This window comes from Panonychus citri, unplaced genomic scaffold, assembly GCF_014898815.1.
Source record: "Panonychus citri isolate SS breed McGregor unplaced genomic scaffold, ASM1489881v1 Contig00049, whole genome shotgun sequence".
Classification (NCBI taxonomy): domain Eukaryota; kingdom Metazoa; phylum Arthropoda; class Arachnida; order Trombidiformes; family Tetranychidae; genus Panonychus; species Panonychus citri.
In genome coordinates this window covers 1,641,622-1,659,826 of record NW_026515454.1, presented here as the reverse complement: position 1 = coordinate 1,659,826, position 18,205 = coordinate 1,641,622, and the positions used below count along the sequence as shown (strand labels likewise).

The following is an 18,205-nucleotide window of genomic DNA, read 5'->3' as shown; positions in this document are numbered from 1 at the left end:
TAATTTCAATATTATATTTTATTTAGATTTGATTAACAGAAAGACTTTAATTATCATAAGTTGATTGCGTTCATTTAAAGTCTCTGTAATTGTGACCATTAACATTGGAAATGATTTAATTTAATTGATTAAAATCAATTGATTGTAATATTATGATAACGAGATAATTTGATTTGTTTTTTTGTTGTTTCTTATGCTTGAACATTTCGGTAAATTTTGAAAGACAATTAAACTAATTAAACCTTTTGTTTGATGATTAAATAAAATGCTAATTAATTGCACTCTAAATTGTAAAATTTTGATTAACTAACTATAATTGTATCTGATTTTTGATTGTTAACATTTACTTTCTTTTGTACATATTGTTACTTATGTAATAATATAATGTTAACAAATAGCATTTCATTTTCATCAACAAGGTTAAGGTTAATTGTGCTGATAAACTAAATATTGTGTAACAATTAACACAAAAAATTATGATTTGTTGATCATTTTTGATTACAGGCCAACAATTTCATCAGGTGTTGATCGGCACGGGATGATTAAATTAATTATATTAACGTTTTTTTTGTGCAAAATAAATGATAAGCTTTTGAGTTGAGCTTTTTGTTTTGGGTTGAAATTATAACAATGTTCATTAATTGTGCTCCTTAATTGTTGATCTTAATGATTGGGTTGTAATTGTTTCAAGCCAATTTAATTGAGATTAATTTAAATTGTGTCCATTCAATTGATGTGTAGTTGTCATGTCATATGTCATGTGTTCAGCTATTGGAATGATATTTTTGTTTAAATATGAATTTTGGTTTCGTCTTTTCTTCTCGTTTCCTTATGTGAGTGTTGATAATTAACTAATTGCTCTCGTTTATTGGGGATAAAGTTGATTTTGCGTGAGTTTCAATTAACATGGAGTAAGAAGGGATAATGAATCTCTTGGATGTCCGGATAAACATTGAGCCTCCAATTCACGGGGATAAGCAAATCGTTCCGGAGCTCTAATGTATTCCAATTGAATTTCGGGATCGGTACCTTCCAACGACATGGCCTTTCGAATGGGAAACCAAGTCCAATCATTTTTCTCCATTAATTTGAACACGTAAGTTTCGGGTCCAGTAAATTCAGTCTTAGGTTTAGTTCGTAAGAGTATCATGAAGTAAAGATAATGCCACATATGATGTTCACGGGCAATGTGCTTCTCAAAGGAAACACCGGCACGATTATCGAAATCAGCTCGTGGCAGGCCACAAATGAAACAAGTATTTCTAAGGATATCCTCTTTCTTTTGCTTCTCTTGACGGAGATCGGCAAAAGTGTCAATGATGATACCAAAGAATAAGTTGAGAATGATAACATTGATGAAAAAATAGAAGAAAAGTTCATAAATAACACGACCATAGTAGAGACTTTCTTGCGAGGATGCAGGTCGAAGGACATCGCCAATACCTCCACCCGATCGAAGGCCATAGTTTATGGTGGTAATCAAACATTGGAATAAAGTTTTACAAGAGTATTCGGTTGCTTGACTTTCCTCTTCATTATCTTGTGGTACATATTCCCGTCGAAAGTCAAAATTGAAGTAAAGATAACCAAAAGTGGCCGCAATGTGTATCAAGATTAACGCCAATAAACAGGTCAAAAGTAAAGACTTTGAGTTTCGTGTAACCGATCGTATAACATTTCTTAGAGTCTCCTCTTGATAAATAACGTGAAGCAAAAGGGCAGAATAAAAAAGCGGATGAAACAGTCCCAAGGTACAAAAGGTCAGATAAACGCAGTGATAGATCAATTCATAGTCCATTAGATTGTTTAACCAGCCCCGTCGATACCCACGATTGATAAAGAAACTAAAAAGATAGACAATAGTAATTATAATATCCAATATACCACAGATATAAATGACCGCTTGTGGACCAATGGTATGAACTAGAAGCCACGTTGTGAGAACAACGGTTAAACGGAAGGCGCCGTCAAAAACTAGATCAAGTGACCTTTTATGAGTTCCAAACAGATATAACCAAAGACCAATGACTAGGCAGGCCAAGTATGACCGATGTTCAAGTCCAACGGGAGTCTCACCAAACGGATAGTAAGAGATCACAATCAGATTCAATAGAACCGCTAATTGGAAAGAAAGAGAGCCCCATTTGGACATGTAACGGCTAATTGCGTGCGAAAGCCGTTTCTTTGACTGAAGGTCACGTTGCCATTCCATCTCGGCCTGGAGAATGTCAACTTGACGGAAAAAATCAGGAACTTTGGAACGAGCTTTCTCATCAAGTTCAGTTCGGTGGAGAACTTTTTTCTTTGTCTCTTCCGTGAGGAAATGGCATTGTTCGGGTACCGCGAATACGATAAACTCAACTCGCTGTTCGGGACTATCACGTCGGACAACCTCAACTTGGGCAGTTTTTTTCTGAAAGAAAGCGATCGCATCACGACAGTCCTCTTGTTTTTGCTCTCGGTTGATTTGCTCGTTCAATTGGACTGAATATCGTTGACACTGGTGACATAGAATGTAAATATTATGACCAACTTCAATCTCTTTCACCTCTTCTGATTCCTCGCCATCTTTAAGAGCTGAAGGGTTACCTCGATGAGCTTCCGTTTCCATGAATTTCTTATACTTTTGATAAATCTCACAGGAATGATGGATAAGGTTGGCGTCCACAATTTTGGTAACTATTTCGGCGAAATCAATATCCGATCGTGATTCAATAATGGCCAGTAACAGTTTGGAAGCGTTAATCTTGAGCGATCTAACATCTTCCATGTACTTAGAGTCCAATTCTGCTCGATTTTTAATCAATGTAATGATAAATTCAATTCCATTGCTTTCACATTTAGCGATACAATTTTGATTCTCATGACATGGACCTTGACAATATTCAATCAGCGTTTTAACGGTTTGGTTGAAAAGGCCAACATTTTCCTCGTTAAGATAATTACCATCGATTGTTTTAGTCTTATGTGAGCCACAAAGTTTGATCAAGAATTTAAATGTTTCAGCGACTAAATTTTGATCTTTTCGTTTATCATTGCGAAGTAAATCTTGCATTTCTCGATAATGATTCTCACATAAAAGTCTCAAAAATTCAAGAATCTCTTCCATGATGGTTACTTCAGGTGGAAGTTTAGGTTTCTTGGGTGAGGCCAGTGAATGACTTATCATGGCGGCAAGTGTATTGGGTGTTATACTTCCGGTTCCATGTGATTCAGCTCTTAAATTAAGGAAATCAACTTCTTCCGGATAATTTGGTTCGACAAAACTACCAACGGTTTTGTTACCCAATGATTTGTATCCCAATTCGGTGGCAGTAATTGCAGAGTTTAAATGGTTTTCCTTATCCTCTTCAATTTTGGCTGAATTAAAGTTATAACTTAATCCACTTCCAGGTTTAGGTGAGGGAGTCAATGTTGGAACAATGATCGGAGGTGGAGGTGGTGAAGGATGAGGAGATGGAGGAACCGGAACAGGAAGAGAGGGTGGAAATTCACTTCCTGGTGAAGCATCTCGATCAGAAATTGATGGTTTACCTGGTGTACTTGGACTTTTAACATGAAACGGACTTTTAAAGCCCGTTTTATATGCTTTCTGGGCCAATACCATGCGATCGTAAAAATTTTTAATAAACTTATCCGATCCTTTTGAGATTTCATTGTAAAAACTTTTCTGAATGTTTTCATTTCCATCATTGAGTAAAGCTTTACCAAATTTAATTGAGTAAGCAAATATATCTTCACTTGGATTTTTCATGATAATTTCAACCACAATTTGAGGTGCATTCAGTTCATTCAGCTCATTTTGAATACATCGTAAATCTTTACAGCTTCTTGGAAGGTAACTAAAGGGTTGAGCAGAAAGTACATATGATGCCGAGTCCATGGTTGGATAAGGTGATGATGAAGATGATGATGATGATGACTGTCGATCTGAATAAGTGCTATTAACATTTCCATTGGCACTGGAATCACAGTTTCCATTACAATTATTGTTACTATTTGCTGGGCCAAAGTAACGCTCCTTCAGATGGAATCGCAAATTTTCAGCCTAAATTTTACACAACAAAGAATAAAACAAGAATTAAAATATAATCTTAAATTGTTTTTCTCTAATTAGTTAATATAATTGAAGTAAAAAAAACAATTGTATTTAAAAAGAAAAGGAAATTAATTTCTCATCTATTAGAAAATGATGTAAACAAAATTAACAAGGTAATGATGAAATAATAAAAGGGACAACAAATAATAAGGTAAATATTTGTCATGCAATCGTTTAGGTTAATCATCATGCTGAATCTAATAATTTGAAATAATATCTTAATTATCAACATGGTGAATTATTGTTAATTGTTTTACCTTGACTTCAAGGCTGAGCTCGTATTCAGTAGGCTCAGGAAGCTCCTTGAATAATAAAGTAATTGGTCAGCAATTGATAAAATAACAAGAATCAAAGATTAACAGAGAAGATCATTAATTATAATTAATGTTAATTTATGGTTATTAGTGGGGAACAAAGTGAATTATTAGTTTGTATCAATCATTGTAAATGAATTAAGAAGGTCAGTTAATTGTTGGTTAGTGTAGTTGTTGTTGTTTTTTTGATTCTCTTTCTCAAGTAAACATGAGTTTCATGAGTATTTCTACTTTTTCTACTTGATTTGTAATTAGTATTTTGTAACATTAATTATGACAATTTGTGTATTTACCTGATTGGTTTTATCATCGATAACAAGTTCAGTTAATATTTGTAAGGTTTGAATGATTACTTTCTCATCGGTTTTAATCTGTTCTTTGGTTCCATACATGACAAGAGCTAAGATATGTTGGATTAGATGTTGAATGAAAAATCCCCTTAATAGATTTTTATGCATCTGAGTATTAATGGGAAACAGGGCAGCGGGCTGATAGAAAACATCAATCAGAACTGACAATTCGGCTTTAATTTTTGGTTCTAATTCGGTTCGTTGTTCGTCAATTAAATTTTTCCAATTTGATTGGACAATATCATCTTGAAGGGAAGATGATAAAAGTAGACCAGGTAAAGAGGATGATGAATCCATTAGATCTATTAATGGTTGATCATTTTGTGATTCTTGTTGTTGTTGTTGTTGTTGTTGATTGGATAGAGTTGTGATTATTGTTGAAGTGGATGATAATGATGATAGGGAAGATGAAGATGATTCGGTTCCATTTAAATAAAGACGAGGTGGCCTTTTACGAAGTGGTGGTGTAGGTGCTCCTTTATTATTATCACCGTTACTAAGTTGATTTGTTGTTGTGGTGGTGGTGACGGTGGTGTTGATAGTGTTGGTGGTTGAAGTTGTGGTTAGAGTTGTGGTAGTTTTGTTGGTAATTGTTAATAATTGATTATTTGAATCGTTCGGTGCTGAGCTTATCTGAACCTTAGGTGGATCTTTTGTCAAAGGATTAATGGGTTGATCAGATTGATCGGAGCGAGAGGTTTCATTACGAGCTAAATTGATGATAAACAAAAAAATGAGACAATAATAATTAAGAAAATATTGTTAACATGGGAAAATTAAGATGAAGATGTAATCAATATCTAATTAGTTAATTAACTCTAATGATGTTTACCTAATTTCTTCTCACGCCAGGTATGAGCATATTTTACAATAGGTATAACCAATTTATCACCAGAGACTAATTTAGTTGATATTTCAATTAATTCACGCATATCTTTTTTTAATTTAGCTTCTAGGTTTTCAGTCACATTAAATCGTTGATTAATCAAATTGTGAAGGTTTTTGATTATTTTATCTAAAGTTGTTTGCTACAATTAGAAAGAGAGAATTAAAGAAAGTAGAGGAAGAAGAAGAAGAAAAAAAAATCGTTAATATTAATGTAATCATAAAGAATTAATTGTTAACCTTGTAACCAATTGTAAATCATTGGTTGATTTGATTTCTGGGTTAAAATGTGATTAAGATTGACTTTTTGTTTCCAGTTTTGTTTAATCAAATCAAATTAACAAGTGGTTAAGATTAATTACCAATTGATAGGAGGAAAATTATATACTTACGCTTGTAGAGGTTGATGAGGTGATGAAAGCTCGTAACATGTAAAGAAATCCTCGAGAAAGATATGATGTCCAGTCGTGGTCAAGTTGTAGTTTTGTCTGTGATGTTTTCATTAGGGTTTCGTTGATATCACCGAAGAGACTTTCAATTAGTTTGGTCATTTTTGATGATCTGCTTAACTCTTCCTGGTGAATTTCAGTTTCAATATGAGAATTGGTCAGTAGTCTACAATAAGCTTCCTTGACCCGAGGATGACAATTGTTATACTCGATAATGTGAGCAATATAATCAAATGGACAAAGTCCAGCACAATCTTTTTCATTGTTTTTGTTTTTACCCTCGGTACAAGCGGCTAACAGGTCAATCAATTTTATATGGAACCATAGTTCACCTCTTTATTGTAACGACTACAGATCATGGATCTCATTAGTTCACGAATCTTTTCACCACCATCCCAATCAAAAATATCCTCTTTGTGAAATTTAAGTTCATTCAATATTTTGGCCTGGACATTGGGCAGCGCTTTACCCTCTGATTTAACGATTGTCAACAGGAAATCCAGGAAGTAGGTTTTTTTACCCTGAGAGATGATAAAGTTAACACACTTTCTAATTGCTTCTTCGTTAATTTCATTGCAAAGTTTTTCGTTGTTGACAAAAATACTCATCAGCGTTTCCATCTCAAGTTTCTAAAAAGATGAAGAAGAAAAAATATCAATGATAACGGTAAAAAGAAAAGAAAAGGAAATAACAAATTACGGGAAGAGAAATGATTCTCCCTGACAGATGATTAATTAATTACCTCAGGTTTAAGAAATCTTTCATAGTGTTCATAGAGCTCTTCTTGATTAGTTGGATTATTGTAGCAAAAATCTTGGAGCAATTCGTGAGTTCGTTCAAAGATTTTCTTTATGTAAGGATCATTCTAATTGATAAGGGAAGAAAAAAGAAGAAAAAAAATTAATTAGATCAAAGTGTTGATAGTTTAAGTAATTAAATCATCATCAACATCATTCTAGATGTATTAGTTATTAATGATGATGGTGATGGAGGTGATTATGATTAAGGTGATGGTTTGATAAATGGGTAATGTGTGTTATTGATTGTTGATTGTTGGCTTTATTATCATCTAGATACCTCATCATAATTAATTGACAACAGATCGACTAGAATTTTAACCAATCCTCTTGATTGTAATAGACTTTGCTCCAATTTTTTCGCCTTGTTGGTTGATTTATCACGACAACAGTAGGACAGTGTTTGTAATATACTGTCAACTCGATTGTACCGTTTAATTTGTTCCTCTTTAATGTCAATCAATAAAAGAGCATTCGATTTATCTGAATCAATCAATAGAGGATAATTAGGTATTCCTGGAGGTGGTGAGGGTAAATCGCGATCTTCATCTCGAAGGCCACATTTTATCTTATCTTCGTCGTCTCTTTTTGATTTAGTGTAAACCCAAGTTTCCGATTCTTCAACATACTCTTTCAATACTTCCAAGGCTTTCCTAAAATACTCATAGATTTGAACGTCTTCCTTTTTGATTAACAATTGTACCTGTCGAAGAGCATTAAGAAACTCTTTGCGTTGTTTAAATTCACGTATTAACAATTTCATAGCTCCAGAAACTAATGAATAGGCTTTCGAGTTAATAATAAAACTTAATAATATTTTAACCGATATAAAGCCCATTGAACCATCAAGGTTGGTCTTTGAATCCTCAAAAATGGCCTCAACATCTTCCGATGATATTTTAGACGGTGAACATAAACTGTGACTTTGATCCTTAAAATGAACCAAAATATTGGTTATCCGATAATCTAATCTTATATCATAGATGAAATTTAATATCTCAATTATATTTAAACGGATATCCATGGCCGGTCCAACACCGAATTGACTTAATGGTGGTTTCGAAATGCTTTGAGCTTGTTTATGCTCCTTTAATTTGGTTACAACGACATCTTGCATTCTCGCTCGATCTGGTCTATCTGGTTCGTCAAGTTTTTCCGATTTTTTTAAAATGTCCAATATCGTTTTATTCAATTTGATTAACTTTTTGAAATTGAAAAAACCAAACAACATTAAATTACGAACCAATTTCATCACTTCAAGAGTTAAATTGTTGATATAATCTTTATCCCCTTGACCAACCATAGTTAAATAATCCTCAACGAATGAAATTGTACTAGATAAAGCGTTTTGAACGTCTTTTCTTGCTCCATCAGCACCAACCTTCAATTTAGCCTCAACAATATCGTATTCATCAAACTCTGCCGGTGTCGGTATATCAGCCCAAACTCGTGCATATTCAATAGGTTGAATCATTACATTGGGCTTACAGTCAACGTGAAGGTGAAGCATAAGACGACAAAAAACCGCTCGAAGCTCAATTGGTAAATCTTCATCAACCATACACTGATGAATTAATTCAATTGTTAACTTTTCGGTGTCTTTAAGGTAACCAATTGCATCGTATTGCCTTTTGAAACACATTGCACAAAATAAATCCAATTGATTACAATAATATTTTAACATTTGCTCGGCACTTGAATCCTTGTTATGTGATCTTTTTGCATCGGAAACTAATTGTTTCAATGAAATCTTATTTCCGGGTCTTAATGAGTCAGGGTAAAGGTAAACTTCACCATCTTCCATCTTGGTGTGTATTAATGCATCCGGATTCTCAAAGAGTAAACATTTACAGAAACTTTCCTGAGTTTTAACTGATTCACCATCACAGACACAAAGATTTTTCAATAAATCTAATATATTTGATTTGGATTCTTTTTTGGTTTCCTTTGGTGTTTTTAAAAGTGAGATAAACAATTTAATCTCATTTTCACCCACAAATCCCTCCATAAATTGTGTGTTACCCTGAATTAATACTGTTATGGTTTCCAAAGCTGATTCCTCGGTTTGTTTATGTTCAACTTGACCAATGATAAAACTGAACCTTTTACTTATTTCCAACTGATTTTTTCGATACTCTTTCTGAGATAATTGAAGTATACGATAAGCATAACGAAGTATTTCAACCAGATAACGATTATATTCTGGATCATCTGGAATTGAATCATTTCGGATAAATGGTGCAGCCAAAAGTTCAAAGATTATCTGTAAAAGTTTCTGTTCTCGTACCAATTTTTGTCTATCTCGATCAGGGATAACCGATGAGGTACTTGGTGGTTGTGGTTTTGATTCATCTTTAGGTTGATTGATAATGAAAAACATTAAATCAAATAGTAATGATTTAAGAACTTTCCTTTCTGGTGCCGATAATGAATGATCTTTCAATTTTTCAACGGCAGTTTTAAGGAAACGATGAGCATCGTTAACAAAATCAAGATCACGAACTTCAGAGAAAGAGACTGGAATTATTTGGAAAACCTCTTTGTTTCCATTTTTTTGAACAGCGATCACTTTGGACATGTAAAGAATTGCTTGATCTTTATCCTTTTTCTGATTTGCATCGAAAAAATCATTAGTATGATGTAACCATGAACGTGTTGACTGATTAAGAATACGAACAAATGATTTATGGGGAACACAATCACCAATGTTCACCTCACGAGTTGGATGTAGACGAAATTCAATTTTATCATCATATGTTGACGATGGTACAAGATACCATTGGCTTGATCCTGGTTCAGCTAATGGGTCAGGAGCCAAACCAAGATATTTACCTGTTGATAAATGTTTAAATCGTATAGTTGAATCCCAATGGGCTAAACCGCCTCGAGGCACTTCACCTTGACGTATTTCAACCTCCCAAAGAGCTTTAGAACTAGTTGCTGACGTTGCTTCGGTTCGAGCGGTATACCTAAGGAACACTTTTTGTGACACAACCTTTTTTTTACAACCACCATCGTTAACGGTTTCCTCTAAATCGTCCAAAGTCAAATATCGAGCAGATTCAGAATGAAAGAGACGGAAAACATCACCAGCTTTGAGATAACCTTCAAGATTTTCACGGTAATCAAGGTAAAGAAGTATCTTCCAACTGGTAAAGGCATTTGAAATGTTCACCTCAAAGCATCCTTTGTGATCTGAATGCTCCCGATTAGAGGCATGTAAACGTTGAGCAGCGGTCACTGAGACAAGAAAAATCTCATCTCCATAGGTAACTTGTTCACCATTTCCACGAAATTTGAGACAATCGGTAACCCGGAAATGTGAATTATCATTACCATCACGGTCAAGTGAAACTCTCCATGCTGATGGATCCAATTGAGCAGGTATCTTGGTGAAAGCGGTAACATATTTATTATTTTTTAAATTTAATAACTGGATAACATCACCATAATGTAGTATTTCACCACGACGTGAACGATTCTCCTCTTCATTGGCTCTCTTCTCATCGGTTGCATAAACTTTCAATGTTGCCAACCTTGATTCGTTACTTGGATCACGTAGACGAGCTTCTTGAAAATCTTGTTGAGCTTCATGTTTACCAGCAATACAGATACGATAAAGGTAATCTCTCATTTTGGATGGTGTCTCAGTTAAATTACCATCACAAGTGACCGCTGCTCTTTCATCAACTGAATCAAGGGTTGTCAGGAAACCTTGAACTTTACCTTGAGCAACAAATAGAGCAATTGTATCACCAATACGAACTGGAGAATCACCGATTGTTGTTGGAATATTTGTTGAATTTGGTAATTGGGATGAAGATGGAATAGATGAATAGGAATGATGATGATGTGAATACTGTGGTTGATGAGAAAATTGCTGATGAGGATAACCATAATGAGAAAATGGTTGATAGTAAGATGATTGGTGTTGCTGTTGTTGTTGTTGGTGATGAGAAGCATATATTGAAGACGAAGAGGATGATGGACTTGTTGGTTCCATTTCCCGTTTTGTTGAAAATTTCTTGGTTTTCACAGAGGAAAAAGAAGAGAAAAGACAAGGAAACGTAGAATCATCAAAACGAAAATAGGGAGAGAGAAAGAGAGAGGAAAGAAGGAGATTGAAAATGGAGAGAAGACTAACAACAAACAATAAATCTTTTCTTTCTCTTTTTCTCTATTACATTAGAAGAAGTAAATTAACTTAATTGTTGACCTTACAAAAAAAAGAGACAAGAAAATCTCAAACCAAAAGAAAAGAGAAAGAGAGAGAGAGAGAGAGAGAAAAAAAAATATTCCACAAAAAGAAAAATGTACAACAACAAAAAGAGAATAGAAAATTAAATGAACAATTGAAACAGAATTTGAGGAGAAAAAAAATCTCACAAATACACAGGAACAAAAATAGGTAAATTATAATAGAAAATATAATGAATTATAAAAAAGAGAGAGAGAGAGAAATTAACATGAAATTGGATTAATTAACAAACAATCAAAAAACAAAAAGTGATTAACATAATAGAAATGAGATGATTTCTAATACCGATTAGATTGGTGACGATGAATGATGATAATTGTTGACCTTGGGTTTAAAGGACAATACTGATTAACAGTAGATAGTAACGATAAGTAAAATATTACATTTAAATAAACTTAAGGAATGAATAACAATTTAATTGTTACAAAAAGATCACAATAACAATTAAATTAAAAATCTACATTAAAGTTAAAGGAAAAAAATGACAAATGAAAAGAAAATTAGTTCAAATTTTGTTCGCCTGATGGAGTAACTTTCGTTTTCTATTAGAATTCGACATAGAAACTGTTTCCATCTACCGAGAGGTAATGTTACTTTTATGTTATTCTCCTTCAATTTAATTTCATTTTTTAATTTTCTTTTTCTCTCTTGACCATAATTAAATCATTCCGGTTAATTAATTTTCTTTTTTTGGTTCTTTTCATTAGAATTAATTTATGGCCCTCATGTTTAAGAGAATTTAATTGTTTCATTTCGTTTCTTTTTCGGTTATTTTTTACCATCGATGTATCGGTTTTGTCTCACATGTTCCTCTCTTTGTGATGCAATGTGACGCATTTGACTAATTGTAATTTTCTGTTTTCATTTTTCTTAATTGTTTCGGGTTAATTTTCTCGGTTAATTGTCAGTTGATTGTTCATTTCTTGTTTTATTATCGATTAATTGAACTGTACAAGCTTTTTGAATTCTATTTGGTTAAAGGTTTCGCTTCTCATCTTGGTAAGTATTTTGATTGATTTTCATTTTCTATTCTCATTGACATTTAACATTGAATTTATTGTGACTCATTTTGTTGGAAAATAATTTATTAATTCTTTGTTTCTTTGCTATTTTCTATTTCTAGTTTGAATCGGATTAATTACCATTTGTTGGTGTGTTTGTTTCTTTGCCTCCTGTTGGTCCATTTTCATGGGTTTCTTTGACTTTTGAAGGGTTTTTATTTTCTCATCAATCTTTGTCTCACTCTGTTTGTTTCACCACCTTGATTTAATTTCTTACCGGTGAAAATGTCTCTGACAATTCCAACTAGATCGTTGACATTGAAATTACTATCACCTCATTTACATGGGTTGATTGTTTCATCTACTCGAAGTGCAAGTTCAACCTCGGAAGGTAAGAATTGATTGTCAATTCAACATGATCGATTTTACATTTTTCTCTCTCTCTCTCTCCTTTTCTCTTATATTCTATATGATTTTAAATGCGACTTAAATTTTTGTTTTTCTTTTACTCATATTCTTTAGGAACTTCTTCTAAAAAAACTCCATCTTTACGGCCTTTGTATCTTGATGTACAAGCGACTTCACCTATGGATCCAAGGGTCATAGATACAATGTTACCTTACATGGTCTCTCTATATGGTAATCCACATTCACGGACACACTCATATGGCTGGGAAAGTGAGGCTGCCGTTGAAGAAGCTCGAGCTCATGTGGCCCATTTGATTGGTGCCGATCCGAAAGAAATAATCTTCACCTCTGGAGCAACCGAGTCAAATAATATCGCAATTAAAGGAGTTGCAAATTTTACAAGGATAAAAAAAATCACGTAATCACCACACAAATTGAACATAAATGTGTTTTAGACTCGTGTCGATATTTGGAAAATAATGGATTTAAAGTAACTTATCTGCCCGTTCAGAAAACAGGCCTTATTGATTTAAGAGATTTGGAAGCTGCAATCACAAAAGATACACTTTTAGTCTCCGTGATGACGGTTAATAACGAGATTGGCATAATCCAGCCGATCAAGGAAATTGGAGCCATTTGCAGGGAGAGAAAGGTTTTCCTTCACACCGATGCTGCTCAGGCCATCGGAAAAATACCGTTAAATGTTGAATCTATGAACATTGACCTAATGTCGATCAGTGGACATAAAATTTACGGGCCCAAAGGTGTTGGTGCCATTTACGTACGTCGTAGGCCTAGAGTTCGAGTTGAGGCTTTACAAAGCGGCGGTGGTCAGGAAAGAGGACTTCGTAGTGGAACCGTACCAACACCGTTGGCTGTTGGCCTTGGAGCTGCTTGTAAAGTTGCCGCTCAAGAAATGGACTATGACCACAAGCATATTTCAAAATTATCTGATCGACTTATTACCAAAATATTGGACAATATTCCCGAAGTTATTATCAATGGATCTCGAGAATCAAGTTATCCCGGTTGTGTTAATATTTCCTTCTCATGTGTCGAAGGTGAAAGTTTATTAGTTGCTCTAAAAGATATTGCTCTTTCTTCTGGATCAGCCTGTACTTCCGCATCATTAGAACCTTCTTATGTATTGAGAGCTATTGGCGCTGAAGAGGATCTGGCACATTCTTCAATCCGATTTGGTATCGGTCGATTCACAACCCAAGCTGAAGTTGATTTTACTGTAGAAAAGTGTATCTATCATGTTAATAGACTAAGAGAGATGAGTCCACTTTGGGAAATGGTTCAAGATGGAATCGACATCAAGACAATTCAATGGAGTCAACATTAAACAATCAGTACTCCAATCAATCTGATGTTAAACAACAATTTAATTTTATCAAAATTTGATCACTAAAAGTTACAGTTAACAATTAATTAAGTGACTTTTAAATTGCAAGGAGTAAACTTTTACCAATTGAGTTATCAATTGTAACCGATACAATTAATAGTCCACTTTGTTTAATTGTTGATTCATCTTTCAAAGTAATCAGATAAATAGTCAAAATTATCTTTAATTGTTACATTATTTTGACTTTGATTTGAAGACAAACCAAATCTCCTTAAAAAAAGTTTATTAAACTTGTAAAATTAGTCTGCAATTAACAGGAGACTTGATAATCAAAGTTAAATTGTCTCTTGAAAAAAAAAACTTAATTGTTAAATGAAAAAATACTACGATTTGTATATCGATAATCAACTAACCAAGACAATTTAATAGATAACTATTGAATCTTTATTGAGAATCAATCAAATGTAATTATATATGAATAGATGAAAACATTGATTAAAGATCAATGTTTCAATTATCTGGGGAATCAATTCTCTCTCTCCCTCTCTGAATTGATTATCTTATAATCAATTTCATGATTTCAGGTGGAGTATGAGTGTATGAACCATCCAACGACCCACCATCAACCGGAAGACAAGAACCACAAACGAAAGAGGCCATTTCCGAAGCAAGGAAAACAATGGCGTTCGAAACATCCTCACTTTGTCCAATTCTGCCGAGAGGATATTTCTCTGAGACTCTTTGTCTTATCTCCGGCATGAGATGTTCAATTCCATCGGATAACATTGGCGTTTCCACATAGGCTGGACTAGAATCGACGAATGAACCAATTAATTAATCGCTTACTCTATCAGCGACTCAATTCATTTGCTTACCTGACGTTATTGATTCGAACACCTTTAGGTGCCAATTCCAAGGTGAGTGTTTTAACCGTCATGTCGAGAGCAGCTTTCAATGAACAATAGGCTGTACCTTTTTCCCACTACGACGAAGCAAATGAATATCGAAATGAACTTTTCTTTTTCTTCTATGTGATTATTATCAATACTTACTGGACGTTGACCAGCACAACTGGACACATTGACGATGTTTCCCTTGCTCGCAATTAGATGAGGTGTTGCCAAGTGAATAAGGTACAAAACAGCTCGTAAATTAGTTCGATAAATATTGTCCAAAGCGGTGAAAAATTTGTCCGCAGGTTCGTCAATCGCAACTGCACTGGAAATACCAGCATTGTTAACAAGAACATCGATTCGACCAAATTCACTAATTGTCAAGTTAATTAGAGTTTGACAAAAGTCTTCGGTCGAAATGTCACCAACTACACCAAGCGTCTGAACGATTAAAGGTCAATTTCGAACAAGAACCAAAAAAAAATCAATTTCGAATTACTATTCATCTGAGTTAATCAACTAATTTAATCTTCTAATTGATTTTACCTTTGATTGGTCGGTTGTGTTGAATTTCCGACATTCGTTGGCCACTTTCTCGACCCGTTCTTGATTTCGACCTGTAACCACAACCGAAGCTCCTAATCGGGCAAAATGAATTGCATTCACTTCACCAATGCCAGAACTGGAACCTTAACCAAAAAGAAAAGGATAATTAAGTTAATTGTTTTGTTTACCATTAAGAAATTTAATTTCAACTAAAAATAGAAACATTTAAATACAAAAAAGCAACTTAATCATTTTGTTTACCCTCTTATATGTAAGATGATTAAGTTAATTACTTACCAGTTACAATTACCACTTTACCAGAAAATGATTTACCGTCAATCATTGCGGCCATTGTTGTTAATTGTTGAAGGGCAAGAAATTAACAATCACAATTAAACAATAAGAAACAAAAAAAAATTGCGAAAATGTAAATGGTTAACTTAATACACTTTCGATGAGATTTCAACTAATATTGTGATCAGTATTTTGTTAGCAACACAATTAACTGATTGTTTCGATCTCTTGATAACAATTAATAAACAGTTGCTAATTCTCATTCATTAGTAAACGAACAATTTATGATAATAACAATTAAGATTAATTGAAACATTGACAGTTTGACTAATCTTTTAGGGATCCAAACCATATTTCCATCTGTAAATCATCAACAATTAACTGATTGTTTCAAATCGAGTTGGAAACAATCAATTGTTTAATTAACCTTCAGTTGACATTTTCCATAATAACTAAACAACAATTATCCTAATCCAGTTGTAATCCGATTGATTTTTCCTGTTGATCAATAAAATACAAACAACAATTAATCCTTAACTTAATATTTAATTGTTGGGATCGATTTTTGATCACAATTTGATTAGTTTAATAAGATCAACTCTCAATGATAACAATTAAATTGATTACCCATAAACCGATTGTCCTTTAACTCCACAACTAAATATCACAAAGACTTTTACTATTGGGAAATCACCTTATATGCCCTAGGGGCTCGTTTCGCACTAAGGTCAAGGTTATTCAAGGCCAATAGCATAGGAATACATTTGGAGGTCATTTGAAGATTACTTTGTACAAAATCTCAGGTGACATCAATGTCCAAGATCCTGTAGTCCTAAGATCGTCTCCTGTTCAACTTTTGGATTGGTCAGTTTTACCTTTACCCTTTGCTTGACCCTCACGAAATGGTCTCCATTTTTTTTCGGGTCAAATGTTCAATAACTTATGAATGATGCTCTTTGTATGACCTTAACCCTTTAGATGATTTTTACAATCTTTGCACGAAAATTCGTGAATCGTACTAATTGTGTAATTAATCATTCGCAATATTAATTGTTACCTTTTTTTTATCCATTTAACTGATTGTTACAATTAACCTGAATCAATTTTCCCACAGTAATTAGATTGTTTATAAAAACGACTCTTCAAATCAATGATCATGATTAAAGTGACAATTTAGATATAATCGATGTGAATAAAAAATCCTTGGACATCCAAAGTATTTATAGAAAGTTAATCATGATTAATTTGATCTCATCAAGTTAATCATAATCATCGGAATAAAATTGAAAACTGGTTTCATTTTAATTGTTAACAATCAATGAATGAACCTGAAACATTAAGTTTGAATATAAAAATAAACTTGTAATCAGATTTTTCTAGATTAAGATGAATCTTCTCAAGTCTAGTGACCTTTTTTATAATTTATCATTAACTTTCACTCTTTATCATGTTAATTAACTTTTTCTGTTAATCAACAATTAAGAAGAAGAAAAAAAAACAGAAACATCAACAATTAACATAACGTATCAACCTTTTGTTTTTAAATCTTAACTTGATTGCAACATGATTAACATGATGATGATTGTTACCATGAAAAAAAAAATATCAATGAACTTTGTTAATTATATCTGATAAATTAACGATTAATTGTTAACTAAATTGTTTGATTGACAGAATTGATAAAAGTTATAAACAAAGAAACAAAGTTTTAATAGTCAATAAGCTCTCAAGGGATCGATCCGATTTGTTAGTTGATTGTCTTGTTAATCAGCTAATCAGTTAATCAGTTAATCATTTATGATTAATAACGAGAAAAGTTCATTCAGATTAGTTAATTGTTTCGTTAGAATAAAAGTAAAAGAAATAAATTAAAAGAGATGAGAAAGAGAAAGTTAATTGCCCCAAGCGATCAACAGGTTATATAACTTTTTCCCTTTTACTGTTAACGCGTAGTACGTTTTAAATGGCGGTGTAAACGGCCTGTGGCCTCAGGCTATTTACTCTGAATGATGAATAAAAATCATAACAATTAACATGGGAGGTTATGAAATCGATCGTGTAAAAAACGTTAATTGTTATCAACATAATTAATATCACAAGTTAATTTAAGTTTCACCTTTACAATTGATTAAAAACATTGTAATATTTGTTTCACTTGATGATTAAATCTTTGTGAATTAATAATCATTATGATTAAGATGATTTAATGATAATATGATGCCATTGATCTTGGAGCAATTTAATGATTATGTTAATCATTTTCTTTATTTTTTTGGTTATTAAAGCTCGCAATTTAATTGTTAAAGGTCAATGTTATCTCAATCTCTGGCTTGTAGTTGATTCAGTTACTATTAAGTGAAAGTTGTTTTATTAACCTGATATCAATCAAATATCATCCTGATTGTTGATCACTTTGGACAATTAATCAGCACGATTGAATTAAGGTCATCGAACATAATTAAACTTGTCCATTGATTAATAGACATTGACTTTTTTTTCTTAATACTTTTCTCTTTGTGTTATTATTATTATGGGATAAGTGATGTTGATGTTTAATTTGATT

General features: G+C 33.1%; 3 protein-coding genes across 3 annotated transcripts; 1 reads left to right on the top strand and 2 right to left on the bottom strand.

Moving 5' to 3' along the window:
* Window positions 1–654: 654 nt before the first annotated feature.
* Window positions 655–11,632, bottom strand: LOC128385511 (inositol 1,4,5-trisphosphate receptor type 1-like). Its single transcript, XM_053344384.1, is given in 8 exon segments — window positions 655–4,048; window positions 4,357–4,401; window positions 4,707–5,473; window positions 5,596–5,791; window positions 6,041–6,432; window positions 6,435–6,726; window positions 6,840–6,962; window positions 7,175–11,632. Coding segments are annotated over 8 exon segments (8,685 nt in total). The 5' UTR covers window positions 10,898–11,632; the 3' UTR covers window positions 655–901.
* Window positions 11,633–11,808: 176 nt separating this feature from the next.
* On the top strand, window positions 11,809–14,128 carry LOC128385513 (cysteine desulfurase-like). The gene is given in 4 exon segments (XM_053344387.1): window positions 11,809–12,151; window positions 12,276–12,544; window positions 12,676–12,948; window positions 12,951–14,128. Coding segments are annotated over 3 exon segments (1,338 nt in total). The 5' UTR covers window positions 11,809–12,151; window positions 12,276–12,438; the 3' UTR covers window positions 13,910–14,128.
* Window positions 14,129–14,330: 202 nt separating this feature from the next.
* On the bottom strand, window positions 14,331–15,998 carry LOC128385514 (4-formylbenzenesulfonate dehydrogenase TsaC1/TsaC2-like). The gene is made up of 5 exons (XM_053344388.1): window positions 15,646–15,998; window positions 15,349–15,491; window positions 14,962–15,243; window positions 14,785–14,891; window positions 14,331–14,717 (listed from the first exon to the last, which is right to left on the bottom strand). Exons 1-5 carry the CDS (start codon window positions 15,698–15,700, stop codon window positions 14,465–14,467), a joined length of 840 nt encoding a protein of 279 aa, XP_053200363.1. The 5' UTR covers window positions 15,701–15,998; the 3' UTR covers window positions 14,331–14,464.
* Between the last annotated feature and the right edge of the window lie 2,207 nt (window positions 15,999–18,205).

Excerpts from the sequence above, each read along its gene's own strand:
- LOC128385514 (XM_053344388.1), bottom strand. The coding sequence starts at position 15,700 with ATGGCCGCAATGATTGACGGTAAATCATTTTCTGGTAAAGTGGTAATT. Across the intron at positions 15,244-15,348 it reads ACACAACCGACCAATCAAAG|ACGCTTGGTGTAGTTGGTGA; the intron begins GTAAAATCAATT and ends TTAATCGTTCAG. Across the intron at positions 14,718-14,784 it reads GTTCGAATCAATAACGTCAG|TCCAGCCTATGTGGAAACGC; the intron begins GTAAGCAAATGA and ends CGTCGATTCTAG.